Source organism: Ochlerotatus camptorhynchus, unplaced genomic scaffold (assembly GCF_037179485.1).
Source record: "Ochlerotatus camptorhynchus isolate MF236.1 unplaced genomic scaffold, CSIRO-AGI_Acam_v1.1 ptg000209l, whole genome shotgun sequence".
NCBI lineage: Eukaryota > Metazoa > Arthropoda > Insecta > Diptera > Culicidae > Ochlerotatus > Ochlerotatus camptorhynchus.
The window spans coordinates 809,436-830,485 of NW_027040699.1; the positions used below are offsets into that span (position 1 = coordinate 809,436).

The following is a 21,050-nucleotide window of genomic DNA, read 5'->3' on the forward strand; positions in this document are numbered from 1 at the left end:
TCAAGTCCTCTGGAATTCTCTGACGTTTTCTAGGATTCCCTTAAATTATCTGAATATCTTCGGAAGTTCTTAGATCTTTTAAAAGTTCTTGCAGTTTTTCTTCATAAATAAGGCTAATTGAACTGCCTTGAAGTTCTGGAAACTTCTCTGAAGTGCTCGAACTTTTAAAGACGTTATCAGTACTTATCTTATCATCTCACAGTCTGTTCATCGAACTTCCCCGACATGCTCGGTAGTTCCTTTAGTTAATTTTACAGGTTGACTAAACGTAAATTGGTACGCCCCTCGCGTTCCGCGGTTTATTAATACTTCTACAGAGAACAACTGGTGCAAGTTTGATCAAAGTAGTCGATCGCGTTCAGAAATAACATCAAATGGAACTCGAAAGAAGAAAAAATATTGAAAACAAACACCTGGAAAATCCAGAGTGGTCCGGTTCCAAGCTGGCTAAGGTGCTGAAGATGCCGAAAACAACAGTTTATCGAGTGCTGAGTGTGGAAAGGCGCCAGCGAACCCAGGGATCGTCAGCTGCGTAGCAAGGTGTTGAGGTGCGTTAAAGCCAATCCCGGTCTTTCGAGCCGAGATGTGGCCAGAAGGTACAACGCAAACATTCAAACGGTGTGGAACATCCTTCCCAGGGAAGGATACAAGGCGTATAAAGCCAGTAAACATCCGAACCGACACATGAAGCAGAATTCCGTGGCCAAAAAGCGTGCAATGCTCTTGTACGACCGTTCTTTGACGAAACACAAGGGCTGCACTTTGATCGATGATAAAACATACGTCAAACTCGATTTTAAGCAGCTTCCCGGTCAAAAGTTTTACATCGCGACTGGACGTGGGGATGTACCGGGAAGATTTAAGTTCGTGTTAGCCGACAAGTTCGCGAAGAAGGCCATTATTTGACAAGCGATTTGCAGTTGTGGCCTGAAAACGGAACCATCCGGCCAGAACACCGCGTCTTCGCCCTTATGGTATTTCTTGATGAACGACGCAACTTCCGGCAGGCATTTCGTACTATAAATTTCCCTGTTCACGGCCAGTCCGGAGCGAAAGAAGAGCGGCTTTGACATCCCCTTCTCGCTGATTGTAAGCCACAGCAGCACCTTCTTGCGAAACTTGGTGTGTGAAATGAACTTCACCTCGGAGCTCACTTCCTTCGTGGGGGAAGTAAAATACGAAGTGCCCTGCCAGTCGTTGCATTCCAGGGTGAGATAGGTCTCGTCGTCCATCACCACCGCCATGTCGCGATTCGCCGGAAAAACGAGTTGACTATCTTATTCAGCCGCTGCCGCTGCGTCATTGCCTGCAGCTCCGAAACCAGTGAACGTGACTTCCGCTTCCTGACATGCATGTTCATATTCGCCAGGTACTTTTTCACTGTTTGTTTCCCTCGGTCTTCCTCTTCAACATCCTTTGGAGCTTCTTGTCGCTCAGGGTCGTCGGCCGTCCGGAACCGGGCTTTCTTTCGATGCTCTGATTGTTGTCCAATAGTGCCAAGATGTTCTAGATGCCGGAACGGGCGTATCCGGCGTCCACAAAGTGCCGCACGATGTCCGTTTTCGACGCGGCGGGGTGTGCTTCACTGTTTTTGCCATCACGGTTAGAGTTCGACTGATAGAGCTGTCAAATTTTGTCTGCTGACTCATGGGTTCCTATGATTGATGCTGCTTGGGTAGTCTCGTCATGAAAAATCGACAATTTTGGTCCATTTTTTAAAATGCAAACGTTATTGCCTTTCATCCATAGCAAGCATAGGGGCAAAGTCATCTTTTGGCCTGATTCGACCACTACTCCAATTTGGAGCCAACAAGATCGATTTTGTCCCCAAGATAATGAATCTTTCGAATTGCCCGGAATTTCGACCAATCGAAAAATACCGGGCAATTTCAAAGCAACGACTTCAACGAAGCGGTAGGGCAGTCAAGAACATCCAGCAAATGCAGACAAAATGGAAGAAAGGCGCTGATTCTGTGTCCGTTTCCCCTGTGCGGGCGCTGATGGGCTCCATCAAGAGGAAGGTTCGAGATTTCTTTCGAACTGGAGAAATGTTACTTTCTAATGTTGTAACTTTGAAGTTTTAATAAAAGTACTGTAAAGCAAGCATTAATAGACTTTTGAAACTTATTGAATCACAAATTACAGGTCTTTTTGTGCGTACCAATTAAATAAAAGAGTCAACCTTTAAATACATAAACATTCGTTTTCTGCACTTCCCTGATTCCTCAGAGCTTCTGAGACATTTTCGATTTTTTTTTTATTAATTTTACTAAAGCTGCCTGAATCTCTCTGGGTTAACTTTAATATTTTGAACTTCTCGTTATTTCCGTAAATTTAATGGAACTGCCTAAAAATTCACTAAATTTACCTGAACCACTTGGAACTTCCCTGAAGTTGCCGCATTTTTCCTGATTTCCCTGGAACTTCCTTTCCTGAACCTACGATCACGTAACTTCCTTTGAAATCTTTAAACTCAACTGAGGTTTTGGCAACTGCGTAAAGTTCCTGCAATTTTCCTGAGTTGAATGGAACTGCCATGAAGTTCTTTGATCTTCACTAACGTTCTCGATTTTTTTTTTGCTGAAATCTATGGAATCTATCATAACGGATCATAAAACGTTCTTGTATCATTTGGAAAAACCTTGTAGCTTCCATGAAGTTCTTGGAACTCCCATGCAGTTCTCAGAACTTCGTGAATTTTTTTTTTCTGATGGTAATGAAACTACCTAAAGTATTCCAAATTTTCCTGAAGATCTCGGAACTTAATTGAAGTTCTCGGAATTTTCCTAGCACTCATGGGATTTTGCTCTTGAAACACCTGTAAAGATCCTGCAATGTTTAAGAGTTAATCAAACGACCCTGAAGTAATTAAAATATAGCAGACATTTTCGGAACTTACTTAAAGTTCCCACAATTTTTCGGATGTTGATGGAACTGCACTGAAACTTTAAGAACTTTCCCGAAGATTTCTGATCTTTCCTAGGTATTTCAAAGTACCTGAAGTTTTCTGGAGTTTATCAATGTTCTTGTTAAGTTACTAAAATGTATTTGAAGTTAATGGAACTGTACTTCATGCTTCTGATTATCATCAAAGATCACAAAATTTTCTTTAATGTCATGAAACTGCCCTGAAGTACTCGGAACTTACCATTAAAGGCTATGGACTTTTCTGTAGCACTCAGAACTGCGCTGAAGTTTTTTAAGCTTCTTTGAATATTTCGGTTATTTCCAAACGCTCTTTTTTGAATTTATTAGAGAGATTTTTAGCCGTTGGCTAGTTCATCTAGATAGCTCTTTTAACATCCTTGAAGTTTTAGAATCTTCTTGAAGTTCTTTAATAAGTTGCCTAATGTTGTATTATGCAATTTGGTGCACAAGTTTTGTATGAGAAACGCCTGTAGATCGGTATTTCTGCGTCCAGTTAGCTTTGAAAAATTAAAAAAAAAATACTGTTCGTTTTTAGGTCTCTGGTACTATCTCCGAGTTTAAACTTTCGGAGGCTAATCAGGACTCGATTTGAAACCGTTTGAACACTGTGCAGCAAACATTTCAAATTTTGCATCAGTCTAATAACCATACCACCTGGAGCTGCAGCAATCTCTGTTGGGAATGACTGCTAAGAACTCCCTGAACGTCTGGAAATCCCGTCAGTAACGTCTGAAATCTTCGTCTGGAATCCCCGAGGGGCACGTCTGGAAGCACTTCGGGAACGTTAAAAATAGTCGAGTTCTGAAGATGACATAACTGAAGATTGTTGAGTGTTTTCACATAACATAAGTGGACAGTTCAGGGGAGGGGGTCCTCCCAATTTGTATTTTTAAATTTGTATGAACGACCGTCTACGCAGAAGAACGAGGGGTTTGAAATCTGTCAAATACCGGCTACTTGGCTTATGGACAACCCCATAGAACATCGGTTATGATTTGGAGTACTACAACAATCATAACGGCTAGTTAATTGCGTCGGTTTTGGACACCTCTTCATCATTGGTGAAATAAATAGTTTTTCCAAAATCGATAGAATTATTCCACGAGTTTCAAAGTTTAAGAATCAGTGACATAATTTAATTACACCGAACCTTACCGTTCCATTTGGTGCTAAGATTCTGACGATGATAAACACTTTTTCAAGAAGGCCTACTTATCCTCGGCTTTCGTTCATTTGCCCCAAACAAGAACGAAACCAAATTGTTCAATCCGATCCGTAATACAGGAGTTTTGTCTGATTTCATTTTCCCTCTCTATTCTTTTCCAGCTGGTCTCCCCTACAAGGTCTACTCCGGCCACGATTCGGTACTGGCGGAGAAACGAAAACAACGCCGGATACGAACCACCTTCACATCGGCCCAGCTCAAGGAACTGGAACGAGCCTTCCAGGAGACGCACTATCCGGACATCTACACCCGCGAGGAAATTGCCATGAAGATTGACCTCACCGAGGCGAGGGTACAGGTAAGTCATCCCGTGTAGGACGTTTTCCCCAGAATCCATCATTGCCGAGCACACCGGGTAATCCATTTGCTTTAGCCCTTTTTTTTTTCTTCCCACACCGACTCCAAGCAAAGCAAGCCGGTCTTGATTGATTAAATTCGCCTCACCCAGTTGGCTTCGGTTTCCTTTTTTTTTTTCTTCCATGGCCTACTCCTCCGCTATCTTGGATTACACTGGGAGGGAGCGAAAAAATCCCATCTGTCTGAGCACGCACTCGGCGACGGCGGCGTCCTCTGAAGAAGGATACTACACGGATGCGTACACGACGAGAAAAACACACATAAAAATCCATTATTTATGACACGTGCCCTATTCAATATTTCACAGCCATGGCACCTCGTTTGCAGGTCCTACTTCATCCTCTTCATTTTTTTTTTCGTGGGATCCCATCTGCGGTAAGGGTGTCACGGACATGGACCATATGAGTTACAATGGTGAGTGGCTGTGTGTGTGTTCTCTGCCTCTTCCAATCGTCTAGGTTACGGCGAAAAATGGCACATCCACTTGATTGCCCGGTTGTTTTCGGGGCAATCTGTGTTTGGTCCATAAAAAAGCAGTATACGGGGTTGTAAATTTGTCACTCTCTTTCCGGTGTCCTTCGGTGGAAAGGATGGATTCCGGAGAATGATGATGGGGAACCAAGTTTCATTTTTACCAGAGCAATCTATAAAGGTGCATGTAGGTGTCGTCTTTTTTGATGAGTAGGGTTATAAAAATCATGTTAAATGACAAAATCAAAAGGTCAACTGCTGTGCTAGGAGTCCCGTAATCCTTACAAATTCTTACATAGAATCAATCACTCTGAGATCCCACTGACCTGTTGACAGACTTATCCCTCCTCACTTAACGGGATAATCGCCCAGCATCCATTCACACGGTTCTCATCTATCAAACGGTGCTACTTCCTGAAGGCTCATGAATCGATTAGCAACACTTGTTTCACAGAAAACACCCCCTTTTTCAGCTGGTATCGAAAGTGCCACACGACACAAAGAGTCCACATCGAATTGCAATCGGATACACTTGTCCGGAGACACTCGGGGAGGATGATCGTAGTGTGCCATGATGTGACACATTGACATCATAATAATCGCATCGCTCACTGTGTGATCTAGGGACTCCGCTGTAGCTCGGGGGAGAGTGGGAAAAATGATTCGCATAAGGGATGGACGATAAGATCTATGGGCTTTCCCGGAGCACAAAAACTTGGATTGAGTGCGGAGTCGTGGGAAAGCAGAAAAACTATTTTCGGGAGATGCGTTACGGGTATGTGACGAGGAGACGGAACAAAGTATCCAATTTGTTGCGGTGAAATATTACTTTGCAAAGAGGCAGGAAAGTTGCTCGCAATCAATCATTTTTTGTGAGCTTCGTTCGGGAACGGAGAATGAGAATTGGTCGTTCTTTAGGGTTGGCAATTTTCGGGAAAATGGGAAACATTTGGCTCCAGTAGGGTGCACTTAGAAGTGTGAAAGTGACAATGCTCACGATTATTTTGAAGTTAGGTTTTTTTTTTCAATTCATTGTTTTCAAACAAGCATTGAATCTATCTAGTCAATTCAAACGAGAAGTGTCTCAAACTACCGCCTACTTCAACCGAGTCCGAGTGTCATGCGGTCCATCTAGTGCTCCGTTTTCTCTGTCGATGATAGTGCTGCCGCCTGTCTCTCCGTTGTCACAAGTGGCAAAGACCAAGCCCTGTACAACGCAGCAGTCTCGCAACCGATTCCCTTACAGTTCAATCAATTATTCATTTCATTAGGAAATGAATTTTGATTTCTGCTGCCCGACGACTGCCGGAGTTCTAACTCACTACCTTCTGACTGACTGGTCTTCCGCCTGGGGATGGATAGCAGCAGCTGAAAGCCAAACGCAAAACTGTACACATTTTTATCCTACGGCAAAATCAATGGGAGAAAAAAAAAAAGCCTTTCGCAGCAAGTCCTGCCCCTCTGCGACGTCATGACCAACTTTAAGGCACACTTTAATGCCCCCTCGACAAGAGGTTTTCTTCCGGCTGCATCGAAGTGAGCTATGCGCGATGCGAGGGTGGCTGTCTGTCGTGCGACGCTAAGAAGATGAAGACCGATAAAGAAAGAAAGAAAAAATGGTAAAACAACAACAGTACCAATCCCATAGCTGAGTGGGCACCCCCCACCCGTCAGGACGTTTTCCGTGATGAATTAAATTGTTTCAATGTTCTGACATTCGCTGGCGGTGGTGGTGGTGGTGGTGATGTTGGTCCGGAAAGTAGCCGGATCCGACTTCGGTTACGCCGCTCGTCCTCTCAATGGTGAGTGGTCAAATTTGTGAAAAAGTTGTAGTCAAGTTAGTTTTAGAATAAAGTGGGATGGTGGAAGTTATGTTGAGCTACTTTAGTGACTTGCGGTGGTTACGGAATGAACAGTAACTTTAATTTCAACTTGGACTAGTCTTACAGTCATCATTCGCTGGTGGAGGCGAACCCTCGTTCCATCTACCGAATGCCATTCAATAGTGTGTGGACCCGATACACCGCAGTGTAGCATGAGCTTAACTAGGGCGAAGCAGCTCTGCAAATAGCTTGATGAGAGTGTGCGTGTGAACTCTACACACAGTACCAGCGTTGCCAGTATTCCAGATTTATCTGGATTTTCCAGATTTTCGGTCATGCGACACAGACAGATCAAGTATATTTCAAGATTTTTAAAATATGTTCCACATTTTCCCAGATTTTTCAAACATGTTGCTTTAAAAATATCATTGCAATTGATTTACACTCTAATAAAAAAAAAACCAATCTTGCTACTTTAATTATTAAAGGCCATCAACGTTGGAAATTATTACAATATCGAACATGGAATTGTTACAATATGTTTGGATTGTAATGGGTTGCACAAACATGAAAATGGAGACATTTAATTTTTTAGAATTTTAATCGGAATTATGCCAAAAGAACATCTGGCAATTTCTTGGAGACTTTCAATGCCATTTTGGCAAAGTATATGGGTACTTAGCAAATACGGAAGAGGATTTCAAAACAATTCTGACCTTACCTACAAAACAGCTCAAAGAAAATTATCGGATAAGTCTAAGAATAGTGTTATGGTCATTCTGAAGAGTGTACCAAGGAAATTATTAAGAATATTCTAAAGGATTTTCATAGAGAAATAAGAAAACAAAATTATGCCAATTCTTCGAAATTATTACCAGTTTGAGGGAGTTGTGGAATTGCAGAGTGATTTATAAGAGATTACAAGAGAACCCTTAGAATGTTACTGAAAAAGTTTAGATATTATCAAGATTATTTTAGGGGAATCCAGAAAAGTAGTAAGAATGGAATTCTAGGAGGATTTAAATGGAACTCTAAAGAAGTCTAAAGAGTTCCAAGTAAATTCAAACTATAAAAAAAATATTCATGATCTGGGTACCAGGAAATATATAAATTACGCTTTCAGACTTTCATTTTAGATCTATAATAAAATTATTCGTAATGGTAATGCAAACTGTTGAGTTACCTGTAGTTTAGGTAAACTGTGCGTGAGTACCACGATGTTAGGCTTTGATTCCCACTTCAGCATGGCGAATTTTACTTTAACATAAAATTGCCTACTGCCTACTATGATGTCAAGAATTGCATTGAAAGTCTGATCAACCTCAGGGTAATATTAGAACTATTTAGAACTATTAAAATCTTTAAGACATATTACCCTAGTAGCACGCTTGTCACAAATCGGTTTTGGCAACTTCTATAAAACTTATATCAGTCATAAACAAGTTGCTGCAACTTATTGTGACGGAAATGTGCTACTCGGGTATGGTACTGCATCAAAAAGTAAGGTCTGCATCAGCTATAAGTTTAAAAAAATCCATCCCATCAAAGTTGCTTGCTTCTTTGCTCCCCATTCTTTTTAAAAAAAAGTTACATTTTAATAAGCAATTCTAAAAATATTTTCTGCAGTATTTACCAACGATTTAACTCAATTTTTGAAGTGGTGTGTAATGGATATTTAAACTTTTTTGGTACACTGTGTCAATACTTTTCTTAACTTTTGGATGATTTAAGCAATGCTAACAAGTTATTTTTTTTTATGATTGATTTAAACATGTAATTTATAAACATTTTGGTACTTTGAATAAATTCCAGTTGATCATACTGACAGATTTTTACGGGAAATTGGCCCATCATTTTGATTTCAATAGCATTATGGTAAAAACAGGATTTTTGGAGCCTTCCAGATTTTATATTTTAACTGGTCCAGATTTTTCTGACAATGACCTCGCAACGCTGCACAGTACGCATGAAACATCAGAGCCTAGGAGCTGAATGAAAGGTGCCACACAAGGAAGAAGTATTAGTTTGTTTACTAAAATGAACTATGCCCATTTTGTTATGGCATGTTTTGCTATAAGAAATGCTCCTCGTATTTGTTAGCGAAATTCACATCAAAGATTGATTAATTGCGTAGGAAATCAGTTTGGCACGGCATTTGTGACCAGCATACATTTTCCGGTCGTATGAAACAGGTCGAAAACTGTCCAAATCCGCAGATAAAAAATTTTGTTTTGAATTTCTGTATGGCAAAATAGTGAACTTTTCGTGAACATTAACGGCAGGGAACTCACCAACACTGGGAGATCGTGAGTTCCGCCCACCTGTCATTTCCCATCTCGCATCAGAGCCACCATCGCTCTTGGCTGTTCCTTCATCGCTCGAGATCTCGGGTGTTTAGGGGCATTCTGGACCATTTTTCAAACACTTTTTCCGTTTTTGTACCATGTTTGGCGTTTTGTGAATCATATTTAGAAGTTTTATTTTTTACCATGTTCGGCGTTTTTTGGCATTTTTGAACCATTTTGGCATTTTTTTAATTTTCAAGCCAGTTTGGAAAGTGTGGGTTTACGTTTTGAACATTTTTTTCCGGTTCTAGAACCATTTGACGATGACGATCAATGAGAGCAGTCGTTTTTATTATTATTACAAGAGTGCCCAGGTGGTTTTAGTGATGTTAAGACTATTTTAGTGTTTTTAAATCCGGTAAGCAATATTTGACGTTTTGTCGTTCTAAAGGTTATTTTGGGGTCAATCCATCGCATGTAGGCTGTTCGTTCCTCTTCGGAATATCACGTGATCCTGACCATATAGAAGGTTACAGTCTTCGGCAAATTCGTAGGTGAAGGACTTTTGGTTGGTGGGCAGACGTTCAGAATTTTCTCACTACACGGCGCTAGTCTGCAAGTGAATTTCCTCCATATGCTATATCTTGTGATAATGTTTGCACCATCGTACAAATAAGGTTCCCGTTTCACCTGTGCATACAATGCCTTGGTTTTCTTTGCATGCACGTAGCCTATAGCTCATACCGTAGTAGGCTGTGTATGAAAGAAAATGATTTACTTAGTTTGACAGTTGCACCATGACGAAGTGGCAGCGTAGTCGCGATTTGCCCCACGCGAAAATGTCGCAAAAATACATTTCAATCGCCGTGGGAGTGTCCCGGTTGACCGTCAAAAGGGTTTTAAACCGAGAAAAGAAAGGACAACTATCCGAGGGTTATCGCTGCTATCAAAAGGAAGATTCGGGCGAATCCAGTGCGTTCAATAAGGAAATATGGCAAAGGAACACGGGATCCGTGACTTTACGGCACGGAAGATCGTAAAGGAAGATTGCGGGGCGAAGTCGAGGCACGAAAAAAAAACTCACATGATTACCAACCGCATCCGGGAGCTACGAGTCGAACGATGCAAGAAAATCTTGAGCTTCCTTAAGCGAAAAAATCCGGTAATCCTGTTCATCGACGAGAGCATGTTTATCGTCGATTCCGTATCAAATTCCAGAACCGACCGGTATATTAGTTCTCTTCCGGTAAAAGACGTGGCCGACGAGCACAAGAACGTGTATCTGACCAAGCATCCTGCTAGAGTTATGGTTTTTGGATTGGTGGCTTCCGATGGCAAAAAAAAATGAACCCGGTGATCATTCCAGAAGGCGACAAGGTCAACACGGAGGTCTACATCGGGATTTTAAGTAAGTATGTTCTTCCGTGGATCAAAGAACAGTACGGTCCGAAGCCAAATGTTGTATTTCAACAAGATGGGGCTCCGTGCCACACCTCGAACCGCACTCAGAAGTGGTTGCAGGAATATCTTCCGTTGTGGGCGAACTTTGACCCGTACCTGGAGAAAAATTGATCCAGACTACATTATTAAAACCTGCCGTGCATTCCGGAAGCGTGTGGAGGCCGTAATTGCAACAAGTGGAAACTCGATCGATGATTAACATAGTGTAAGACTCTGAGAAACATCCCCCCTTTGAATAAATAAAAAAAAACTCGAAAACGAAATAGGGTAAATGATGGCTTCGGCAGCCATCGACTGTTTTCGGCAACGACAATTTAAACGTTAATTTCGATGTATTTTCTCACTAAAACACTTCGCAGAATGTATTTAAACGATTCCTTAGTCTTTCAACTTCCATCCTAATACATTTTTACGACTGAGCAAACCTGTTATGACAGGTGTTTCTGCAAAAGAAACATAAGCACATCAAAATACGGCTGATTTCGAGTTGCCGATAATAGAACAGCTGGTTTACACGCAGTTTAAACGGAAATGTTGCCGAAGTAAAAGAGGCTGCCGACAATAGTCACACTCACCTGAGAAGTTTGGAGCGCCTTAATAACGTTTTCAAACCGTTTTGGACAGTGTTGTTGGTTGGAATGGATAGAGTAGCTAGCAGCAGATGAATGTAAACAAACAGACACGTCATATGTGTGCGTGACACTGAGAAAATGCTAATAGAAGTGCGGAAGCTGCTTAGATTGACGAGAATACGTAAATTCCCCTATTGAGAATTTTTTTAATTTTGACATTGCTCAATGGTGCAAACATTATCACGCATACGGTAGAAGTCGGCATATTTGTTTAGAGATTAAGAAATTTTGGTTGGTGGCAGATCCAGGCCATAAACAAGGATACACTCTTCGGAAAGGTTCAGAAGGTCAAAAACTTTGGTTGGGGGGCAGAAGTTCAGTATTTTGTCAATACGCAGCGCTTTTTTGTAAGTGAATTTACCGAATATGCTGTATTGGTTTCGTCAACACCTTCCTTACACAACACATAAAGCATCTATAAATCTAGGACTAATTTTAGGAATGATCAATTAAGTAAAGACTTTTCCCGGAGATGGCACTGTTTCCTTGGTAGGTATCCTTGAAATTCAGTATGTGAGAAGAGAGAAAGTCAATTATTTCCAATAATTTCAAGCAGTAATCAAGAACTCACGTGGCCAAGTACATAGAGATAGTAAATAACTAGGGCAAGTGCAACAGTATTGGCCATAGGTTCCTATTTTGACAATACCTCATAAAAACGATTAAATCACAATTCTCGTGAGTTTTGTGGCCGGTATGAATATACCCCGATCAATATGATTTGAATCAAAAATCTTAACATCATCATTCTCTTTGGAGACAACTCGCCTGCTGCCGACGCCCTCTTAATATTCCTTAGAGAAGCAAATTTGTACAGTGGAATTTAGACAGTTTTTTGTTAGTTTCTGTTTGTCACTTTTCTTTCGGAACCGTCCCGACCCGCACGGGATGAGCCTTTGGACCTCGTGACGGTGCCGTTTTGTTCAGCTTGATGTTACATGTTTTAATCTGTAATTTCTCTGTTTCCATATGAAGAGCCAGGAATGTTGTACCTTACACCTTTAGTAGGAGCGCCACATGGGATGAGTCAGCCCCCATGATGTTGTCCATCCGTATTACTCAATCAATTAAGAATCAATCCACTGTGAACTTTTAATCTTAAGAAATCAACTTTTTACAACAACTCCGTAGGAGGTTCCCCTTCTGAGACCTCACACTCTTGACTAAGAGATGAACTAGACTTCGGCTAAAAATCTCTAAAATAAAAATTAAAATAAAAAAAAGTTCATTCCCACACACATTGCTTTCAACCTTACTACCAAGAGAGTATGCCACTTCGTCTCTCACGCAAATCTCTCTCTCTCTCTCTCTCTCTCTCTCTCACGAGCTCAACATACCATGTTTTTTTGATGACTCACGATTTGTGATTTCCCTCTCACAGACTTCAGAATTTAGTACCTTTCCAGAGGTGGTAGCGAGCCTTGTTGCGACATTTCCCCCCATATATTTTCTATGACATTTACTAGCTCTGCCTGGTACTGGAAATCTTGTCGGTACCCTTATTCATGCACTTCGATTAACATTCGAAGTTAATGACAATGAGTGCAAGTAAGTTCTTTCCTCGGCCAGTACATAGTATATAAACTTAACTTAAGTTCTAACTTAGAAAAGAAGAACACCAAAATAACATTACCATATTCAATATTTTGTATGCCATGCGTAAAATTTCCAGATAATGTAATGTCTGAAGTGATACTTGTAGCATACTTTCAAAACAAGAATTACATTTTTCATGGCGAATAGCTACAGCCGAATACGTTTTTCTTCGTAAATTGAATTAGTTTCAAAGAACCCCTTCTCATAGTACGGATCAAAGGACCATAGTTACTACTTCATTTCTAATTGCTTATGTTTGAGCTATTTTGAGACTAGTTGAGACTAACCCTAGTAGCTGAACCAAGACTCCCGGGTAACTAGCTCAGTAGCATGAGACCGCTGAACTGCTTGTGTTGAGGCCGATGTTGTTTGACCTCGATGGCGGACCGTGGCTTGATCAGTCCGTTGACAATGGTGACTAGAGCTGTGGTCAGGACAATGGCGGAATGGAATTGGGTTTGCGCGTTACGATGGCGGTTCGCAACCAGGGAATGTAGCGATCCCTGTGCAGCTACCGAAGTAGCCTTTACTGGGTCAACGGTGTCTTCCTTTGATGGTGAATATCGGCTGACCGTGACAAGGCCAGCTTGGTCGAGCCGAGAAGGGTCTTCCTGCTTATCGATTAGGAATTCTGAGTCCGAGGATGCTCTCCTTTCTGGCATTCATTTCTGGCGCCCAAGCAACACCATTTGTTTCTAAGCGAGTTACAACAACCTTAGTGTGACTAATAGATGGTCTAAATTCTGGGCAACGCACCGCATATAAAACTTCATTGTACCTTAAAAAGCGCAGAAGGTGGAGTCTCTTTGCAACTTATGTTTGTGGCATAAGGTGTTGCAAATAAGGTGCATGTAACATGATATATGAATGACACAAGTTGTAAATGAGGTTTTAACTGACTTAACTGCAATGTTTCACTGAAATATTTAAAACAATACAGTGATGTTTTCGAATACATGTAAATGACATTCAAGTTAACTACATATTATAATATGTATTGAATATTTTTGTGAGGTGTTGCAGAAAAAGCATACTGATGTTTTTATTTAGACTGCAAAATCAGAGATGACAATCGTAGAAAAAGTCATTTGAATAAAAGTATGAAATTAATTACTTTCAAATATTGATAACTAGTCCATTTTTTCAAACGCATCTAGTTTTGTGGTGAAATTACACATTTTGCTTCGATTAAATATATACGCCTTCAAAAACTTACAAATTGATGCCACAAATTCGCAGCTTAAAAAAATGTCTAAATAAAAAATTGATCTCTAAAATAAATATTTATATTCAAACTATTGGAAAACATTACAGCTGTAATAAGTATTTCACATTTTTATGTAAATAGGGTGTGAAACAGAAATAAATTGAAAAATAAGTTTATTATGTTTGTGTCTGGTGGATAACATATGGCTGCCAGTCTTACCAACAGCATTCTAATTGTGTACATTGCGGGTCAACATGTTCAGTACAACCATATTTATTTGTATGTGCGGTTGTGTTTGCGAATGTGATTAATTTTTGGTTTCATTCTAACCGAATGAAATTAGCATGATGATGAGTACTTAAAATTCAAAATTATGTTTATAAAAATAATAATTAATGGGATGGTCAGTGGTCACTCTAAATAATGTACCCAGGCACTTTTTGGCTCTCTAAGGCAAGGTAGCACGCTGTTCTGACAAGCTATTCTGACAAGCTGGTAGATGCCACACCCCGTCATATCAGTGGGCAACTAAAACACATCGATAGATCCATTTAATTTTAATTGTTTTAGCTGACAAAAAGTTTATTGAACGCAAAAATGATTAAAAACTAGTTTGAAGAAGTATTTTATGCATCTATTTAAACTAAAACATATTCTTTTAGACAAAATAAATGTTATTAATTGTTATCAATTTTAAAAATCAATCAATCAATAAGTAAAAAAATAAATAAAATAAAAACAAATTTAAAAAGCTTGTTAACCAATTGGAATAAATGACTTTAACTCGCAAACTGTCTATTACTGAAAAATGCTAAAACTTTCATAATTTCGTCATGTTTGAACAAAATATTTTCATCTATCCATTGCAATAGAACCGCAAACTTCTCAAGTTTGGATGAGCATTGCTGTATTTAAAAAAATCTTTTGATTCTGAAAATATTATGAACTGAAAAAGTGTAAATTTTTGACATTGGGGGTTTGAAAATCAAACGAAAATTTACCGGTTCGATTTTTTTCAGGTGCGTTTTGATTTTTCTAATAGGAAGACATCCACAAATTATGTAAGGGTTTTTGAATGATCATTCAATCCCCCTTCCATCCTTGTAAGACTCTGTAAAATTTGCAGTTCGCAAGCCTTCCCCCGAAAGTCTTTCTAAGATTTTAAAATTTTCAGCCGATCGTTAGATATCGATTTGGGTAAACTTTTACATGCATTTGCGCATTTAATGTATTTGGAGGTGTTTTGACATTAAATCGCTTATGATAAAATTATGTTTTTCACCTACTAAATTTTACTCCTCTCCCCCCATTCCGTTACTAAATTTGTGGATGATCCCAAATGTTGGAAAAAAAAATAAATAAACCAAGAAAATAATTTTTTTCCAAAGATTTCATAGAAAATTAGCATGTAACAATACGCTTTAAATCTCATCGAAGAAATATGGACTCCCAACAAAAGCGAAAGGTTGATTTTCTGCGGCTTTTGAGTCCATCTTTGTGCGATGATGTCTGAAAAAAGATGTATTTAACCGTCAACATTATCTAGAAAAAATGAGAAAACTTGAGCTGTTACGGATTCTGAATAAATATACCAGCTAGCTGCTGCGTATCATCAATTTCTGGTTAATACATAAATCCTTGCTTTTTGACCCCTTGGTCCATTATAATATTACTATCCAATAATTAGTTAATGGGATCAATATTTCAACGCTTAAAGTTCATACTTCAAACCCTAAGGATTCAAACTCCCAGTTTATTGCGCGAGAATTAAAGCGATTTCATTACGTCGATTACGCAAACCGTAAGACTTCTTTTCATAATCATCTAGTCATCATTCACTGATCTTTAAAAAAATAGCTTATAATTATAAAGCAAAGATTTCTATCGAAATTTTGACAAAATACAAATCAAAGCCTTCACCTGAACAACATTACACCATAAGAAAATAGAGTCAACCAAAATGAAGAACTTAATATAGTTCTTTAATGTCCTGCACCGATAACATATCAAAACGCCCTCTCATAACCATTAACACGTGTAAAATTCGGAATTGATTTAATTTTTTTAATGTTTGGAATATTTGTGAACATTCTCCATTATAGCAACATAATTTTGGTGGGTAGTGTACGGTTCATCCAGATATAATCCAGCTCACTGAACTGTTGCAAACATGTTAAATAGTACGTTACAATAATGTAGTGATTTTTCAAGACATCATGAAAAGTTTACAACAAGTATTTTTTACGTTGCAGATGAGTGGATATTAAAATGAATGATTCATTTTGAACTGCAAAACAACACCGCAACGATTTGTCAACATAACTGCACCATTACGTATTATCGATGGTATCCATGTTCCAGTTATGGTGAAAATAAGTAACAAATGCGTAGTTTGAGCAATCATAGAATTTGTTGGGTATGTGCGTGTTTTAAACGTCACTTGTCAGTAGCAATGTGACATCGAGCGGTAGCGACATCGGTGCAGCTCCTCCGCCAGCAGCCATCAGGTTTCAGCATTATGAGCCACTACTTCTGGCAATCCACCCGCTGTTTGGTGCCGTTTCCAGTTCGCCAGCAGTTCCGGCAAATACGAGCTCCGTCTCTAACGGATCTTCAACGGCAACAATCTCCGTTCGGCGGTATCAACATATTTGCTTCCCGCAGCTCACGCAACAACCAATCCATCGTCACTTGAGGCTTCTCACCGTTCTATTTAGCCCTTTGGAACACCCGGTCGGTTGAGAGACTACGGCCACGCAAGCCGCTGTTGGCATCGTCTTAAGTCACCATCGTCCCCTGCCATCCGTAATCCTATCATCCTCGTCGTGGTCTTCCATTTCCTATGCAGATGTTAGGGCATGCATTACGATTTCTCCGGTTTTGCCAATGTTGTCCAAAAATATTTTACAACATCAAAGTGACAAGACATATTTGAGCCATGGTAAATACTAGATGGTTACAACAAACCTTTACAGTGACAACTTGATTCAGTTGGTTGCAAAACGAAGTTTGAAAACTTACAGATTCATACGCTTAATTGGAACAAGATTGCAAATAGGTTTTTTAACACATCTTGGTTCGTCAACTTTTTAGTAACATTTCGAAACAGTTACTCAATAGGTACAAAAAACATATAGTTCACACTCTGTTGCACCAAAGTTTTAAGAAACATAATGTTTTTTGGAACTCTCATTCAACAAACACGACACAAGTTAGATTTGTTGCTCAAGTGTTTTAAACAATATCACGTAGCATATAACTTCATACCAATTTGAGTGTAACATGTTTGCTCCTCCCAATTGAGGCATGATTTGACAGGTCATCCAAGCAGTACATTGAAACAGTTGAGTTTCATTATTGTGACCTAAAGTAAATGAAGCAACAAAGTTGAAACTTTGTCGTATCAAGATGTATTTCTTGTACCAGTTAAGGGATTTCAGGACAACTTAAATAAAAAAATTGAAGAATTTAGATGTTTTTGGTGTTGCTTGGGCGATTATCAAGCCGGAGAGTGGAAGGTCCTTGACTTTTAGACCAAGACAGTCGAGACTGACTTGGTTGAAACGTACCGATCGTGAGAATGTTTACCTGGAACAGAAAAAGGTCATTCACTGCACTTTGAGGTACTTTGTTCGGTTCAGTTTAGTACTGATTAATTATCCACTCACGTCTTGTAGGCACGAACGCCGGTTTAATTCTGAGCAATGGTTGACTATCCCATATATCAAAAGTCCTCCTTTTCCCAAACAGCTTTCCATCCGTTCCTGATTTCCTCCATTTTGCTTCCTTGTAGCTTATCACCACCCATTCATATCATCTCCTTCTCCTATTCAGTTTTCCTATCACAGTTGATCACAACACCCTTTCGATCCGACTCTTGTAGTGGAATCCTCCTTTGACAGGTGAAATCTTTTGAAAAGTCCAACTGAAATACTTTCAAACTATATCTTTCCTTTTGACTTCTTCTTTATGTATCGTTTAATAATTTATTTGATAAGGCTCAATTGAATTAACATTACGGAGCCGAGGATTCTTGTTCACTATACAAAACTTCGTAAAACTATACTGCCTATAACCGCATATCAGTCCCATATGGATTTTCGTCAATTTTGAGATAACAGCGCTTTCCACTATCAATTGGCATCTAGTTTCATATTATGTGATAAAACTATGGACTTTGATCATGAAAAATATGAAAACAACATCAAGTCAGATTGTCCCATCAAGCAAAGTAATCGCATATCAGTCCCATCCTGAAATCCAATCGTCCATAGTTCAAGTTAAAGTACTGCTTTTCGAATTGCCATATTTTTCGCTGATATAACATAACATGCAAGCTTCATTGTGATATATTTTAACTTGAAAAAAATATCAATAAATTTACTATGATTTTTCAAATATTTACACGAGAATTGCACTTCGTAACTTTGACTGCCATTGTCTCAATGCCTACTTTTTCCATATGGGACTGATATGCGATTACAGGCAGTATAGTCAACAGTGTCTGTTTTTATCATTTATCATCACACGCCAGGAGTAGCGCTTCAACCCAGTGTAGATGAATTGCGTTCGTTTTGAATATCTTCGCTGTGAAGTACGAGTCAAACGAACAAATGAGTTCATTATACATCAACGAATACGCGTTTGTTGATATTCACCACTGCTTGATTATTCAACCCAAAATTGTCAAAATCAGAAGCGACCCTCAAAAGCAAAATAATCAACTTCATTTTGGGCAAAATGATTATTTAGAATATTGTCGACTCTAGAGCCTAAAACCTCGATATTATCATCAATTCAGCATGAGGTAATGATTTTCCATTAATCTGAGCACAAAAACCAATACTACACGTTCTGCAGTGCTACATTTGTGTAATATGAAAATAATCATTTTGCATTTGATCCTCAAAATCATCCCCATCAAGATGAAGATGAATATTGATATTGAGCATTTCTAGCTCAAATCGTTAAAAAAAATGTCAATTTTGTCTCGACCCCTTCTGATTTGAATGAAACATTGCTCACGTGTTCGCTGCTACTAATGGTTGCATTTTTCATTTAAATATGATTTTTTCCTCCAGAGTAACTTTTGAAAAGGGCGTATAAAAAATGGATTATTTTTTTTTTTCAAAAAATCATAACTTGAAAACTATTGATCTGATCAAAACGGCATATGAGAAGAAGTTTTAGGTAATTAAATTATATTTGCGGAAAAAATACACTGAAAGAAAAAACTTCGTAAATTAGTATTTAAAAAACGTAAACCGATGATTATCTCAAAACACCTCCCCTTCGATCTTTATAATTTTTTTTTCAAAAAAAATTGATGGAATACTCTTAAATTTCGTGAAAAGTGTATGCTGGTAACTTTCTTAAAAAGAAAGCTATAATTTTTTAAATTTTTGTTGATTTTTACAAGTTGATGAAAATGCATATTTTTTTATAAAATAATAATTTATTTGGATTCTACGCATAATTTTCGATAACTTTGCACATAAAAACTTTTTTCCTAAGTCCAGCCGTTCTCAAGTTAATGCGAATTAAAAAAATATAATTATAACAATTTTCAACATATTAGGCCATTTTCAAATGTTCGTCGAGATGTCCAGCAACGAGATTTTATTTCATGATTGTATATTAAAAACCAAACAATTCATTCTCAGATATGGTAGCTGTCAGACTTACCCGTTTCTATCTAGAGGCAGCGGAAGAGAAGCACGTTGATGTGGTCAAATGAAAGATTTGTTGAGATAAGAAACAGTATATATTTATTATTTTATTTTACAACTCATATTATTTGAATACATTGAATAATTTGGGTGTATCGTTTGAATTAGAGAATATTTTTACTGCAATTTGGTTGTTTGAAACTGGAATATAGCAATGATATGTTCGAGTTCCAGGAATTGGTTTCACTTTCTTAAAAATTGGATCAAATTCCGTGTCAGCCTTTTTGTATTCTTCCGTAGAAACATAACAAAATGACATTTTTGTTTGAAGATCTTCTTTACGACTATTTGCCCAGTCGTACAGTTGTTTGGGGTTCGTTATAGGGTGCTCGTGTTGCTTAGCTAAACTTGCTCTGGTTGCCATTCTCTTAAGGGTACCGCCAATCGCATCACAAGGACCTTTGCCGTGTGAAGTTGCAAAAAAATGCCATTCCATTTCTACATTATGCTTATCTTTAAATCCACAAATGCTAGCAAATTTTTTTATGTTTTTGTATTGTGATGCTGCTCTATCTAACATAAAAATACACTTTTGGACTGTTATTTGCGAAAAATTCTAATAATTTTGAGATAAACAACTGAACTGCTACTGTGTAATGCTTTGAAATTGATTTAGGTAGAGGTTTACAACACTTGAAATTGTTATCCATCGTAAAAAACTACTTGCTTTTTAACTTGAAACGCTAAGAGAGATGAAATGAATGGAACAGGTGAAGAACTTGACTTAAATGATCTTTATTTCTTGTATTGTGTGGTTTACATGTATACCTTATCAAGTGACACAGATGCGTCTTTTCAGCTTTAGTTCCTTTTCAATTAAAATTATTATTAATTACAGTTCCTAGTCCTATCAGGCCTGTTTTAAGAATGACCACCTTGGTGGGATTGGTTTGTTTAAAATTTGAAAAAAGGAGACTACTTATAACTACTATTTACAACTACAACTAACCTACAACTACTATATACATGTTCTGATAAAATACATTTTTGTGCAAATTTAGTCTTAATTTCGTTAATTCGGGAATCTATTTTGGCAATGCCTGCCTCTTCATGTAAATTTGTTATTCTAGTGTCGAAAGGACGATCAAGAACCATCCTCAGCACTCTATTCTGAGTGATTTGGATTTTGTTCCTGTGAGTCTGTGCACATGATTCCCACAGGGGAGCTGCATAGAGGATCGCAGGTGCTATGATTTGTTTGTAGACAGCCAGTTTGTTCACCCTTGAGAGGCGGGATCTGCGGCAAATCAGCGGATACAGAACAGGTGAAGAACGTCCCAATATATATATATATATATATATATATATATATATGTAGCAGAATAATTACAATGTT

At 38.6% G+C, this 21,050-nt stretch overlaps 1 protein-coding gene across 1 annotated transcript in view; it reads left to right on the forward strand.

The window, feature by feature from the left end:
• LOC135703174 (paired mesoderm homeobox protein 2B-like) overlaps positions 1-21,050 on the forward strand; it is a 119,001-nt gene that overhangs the window by 53,928 nt on the left and 44,023 nt on the right. The window contains exon 2 of the mRNA XM_065224296.1: positions 4,255-4,451. Coding sequence (XP_065080368.1) covers positions 4,255-4,451 — 197 coding nt within the window. The remainder of the gene's footprint in view (positions 1-4,254; positions 4,452-21,050) is intronic.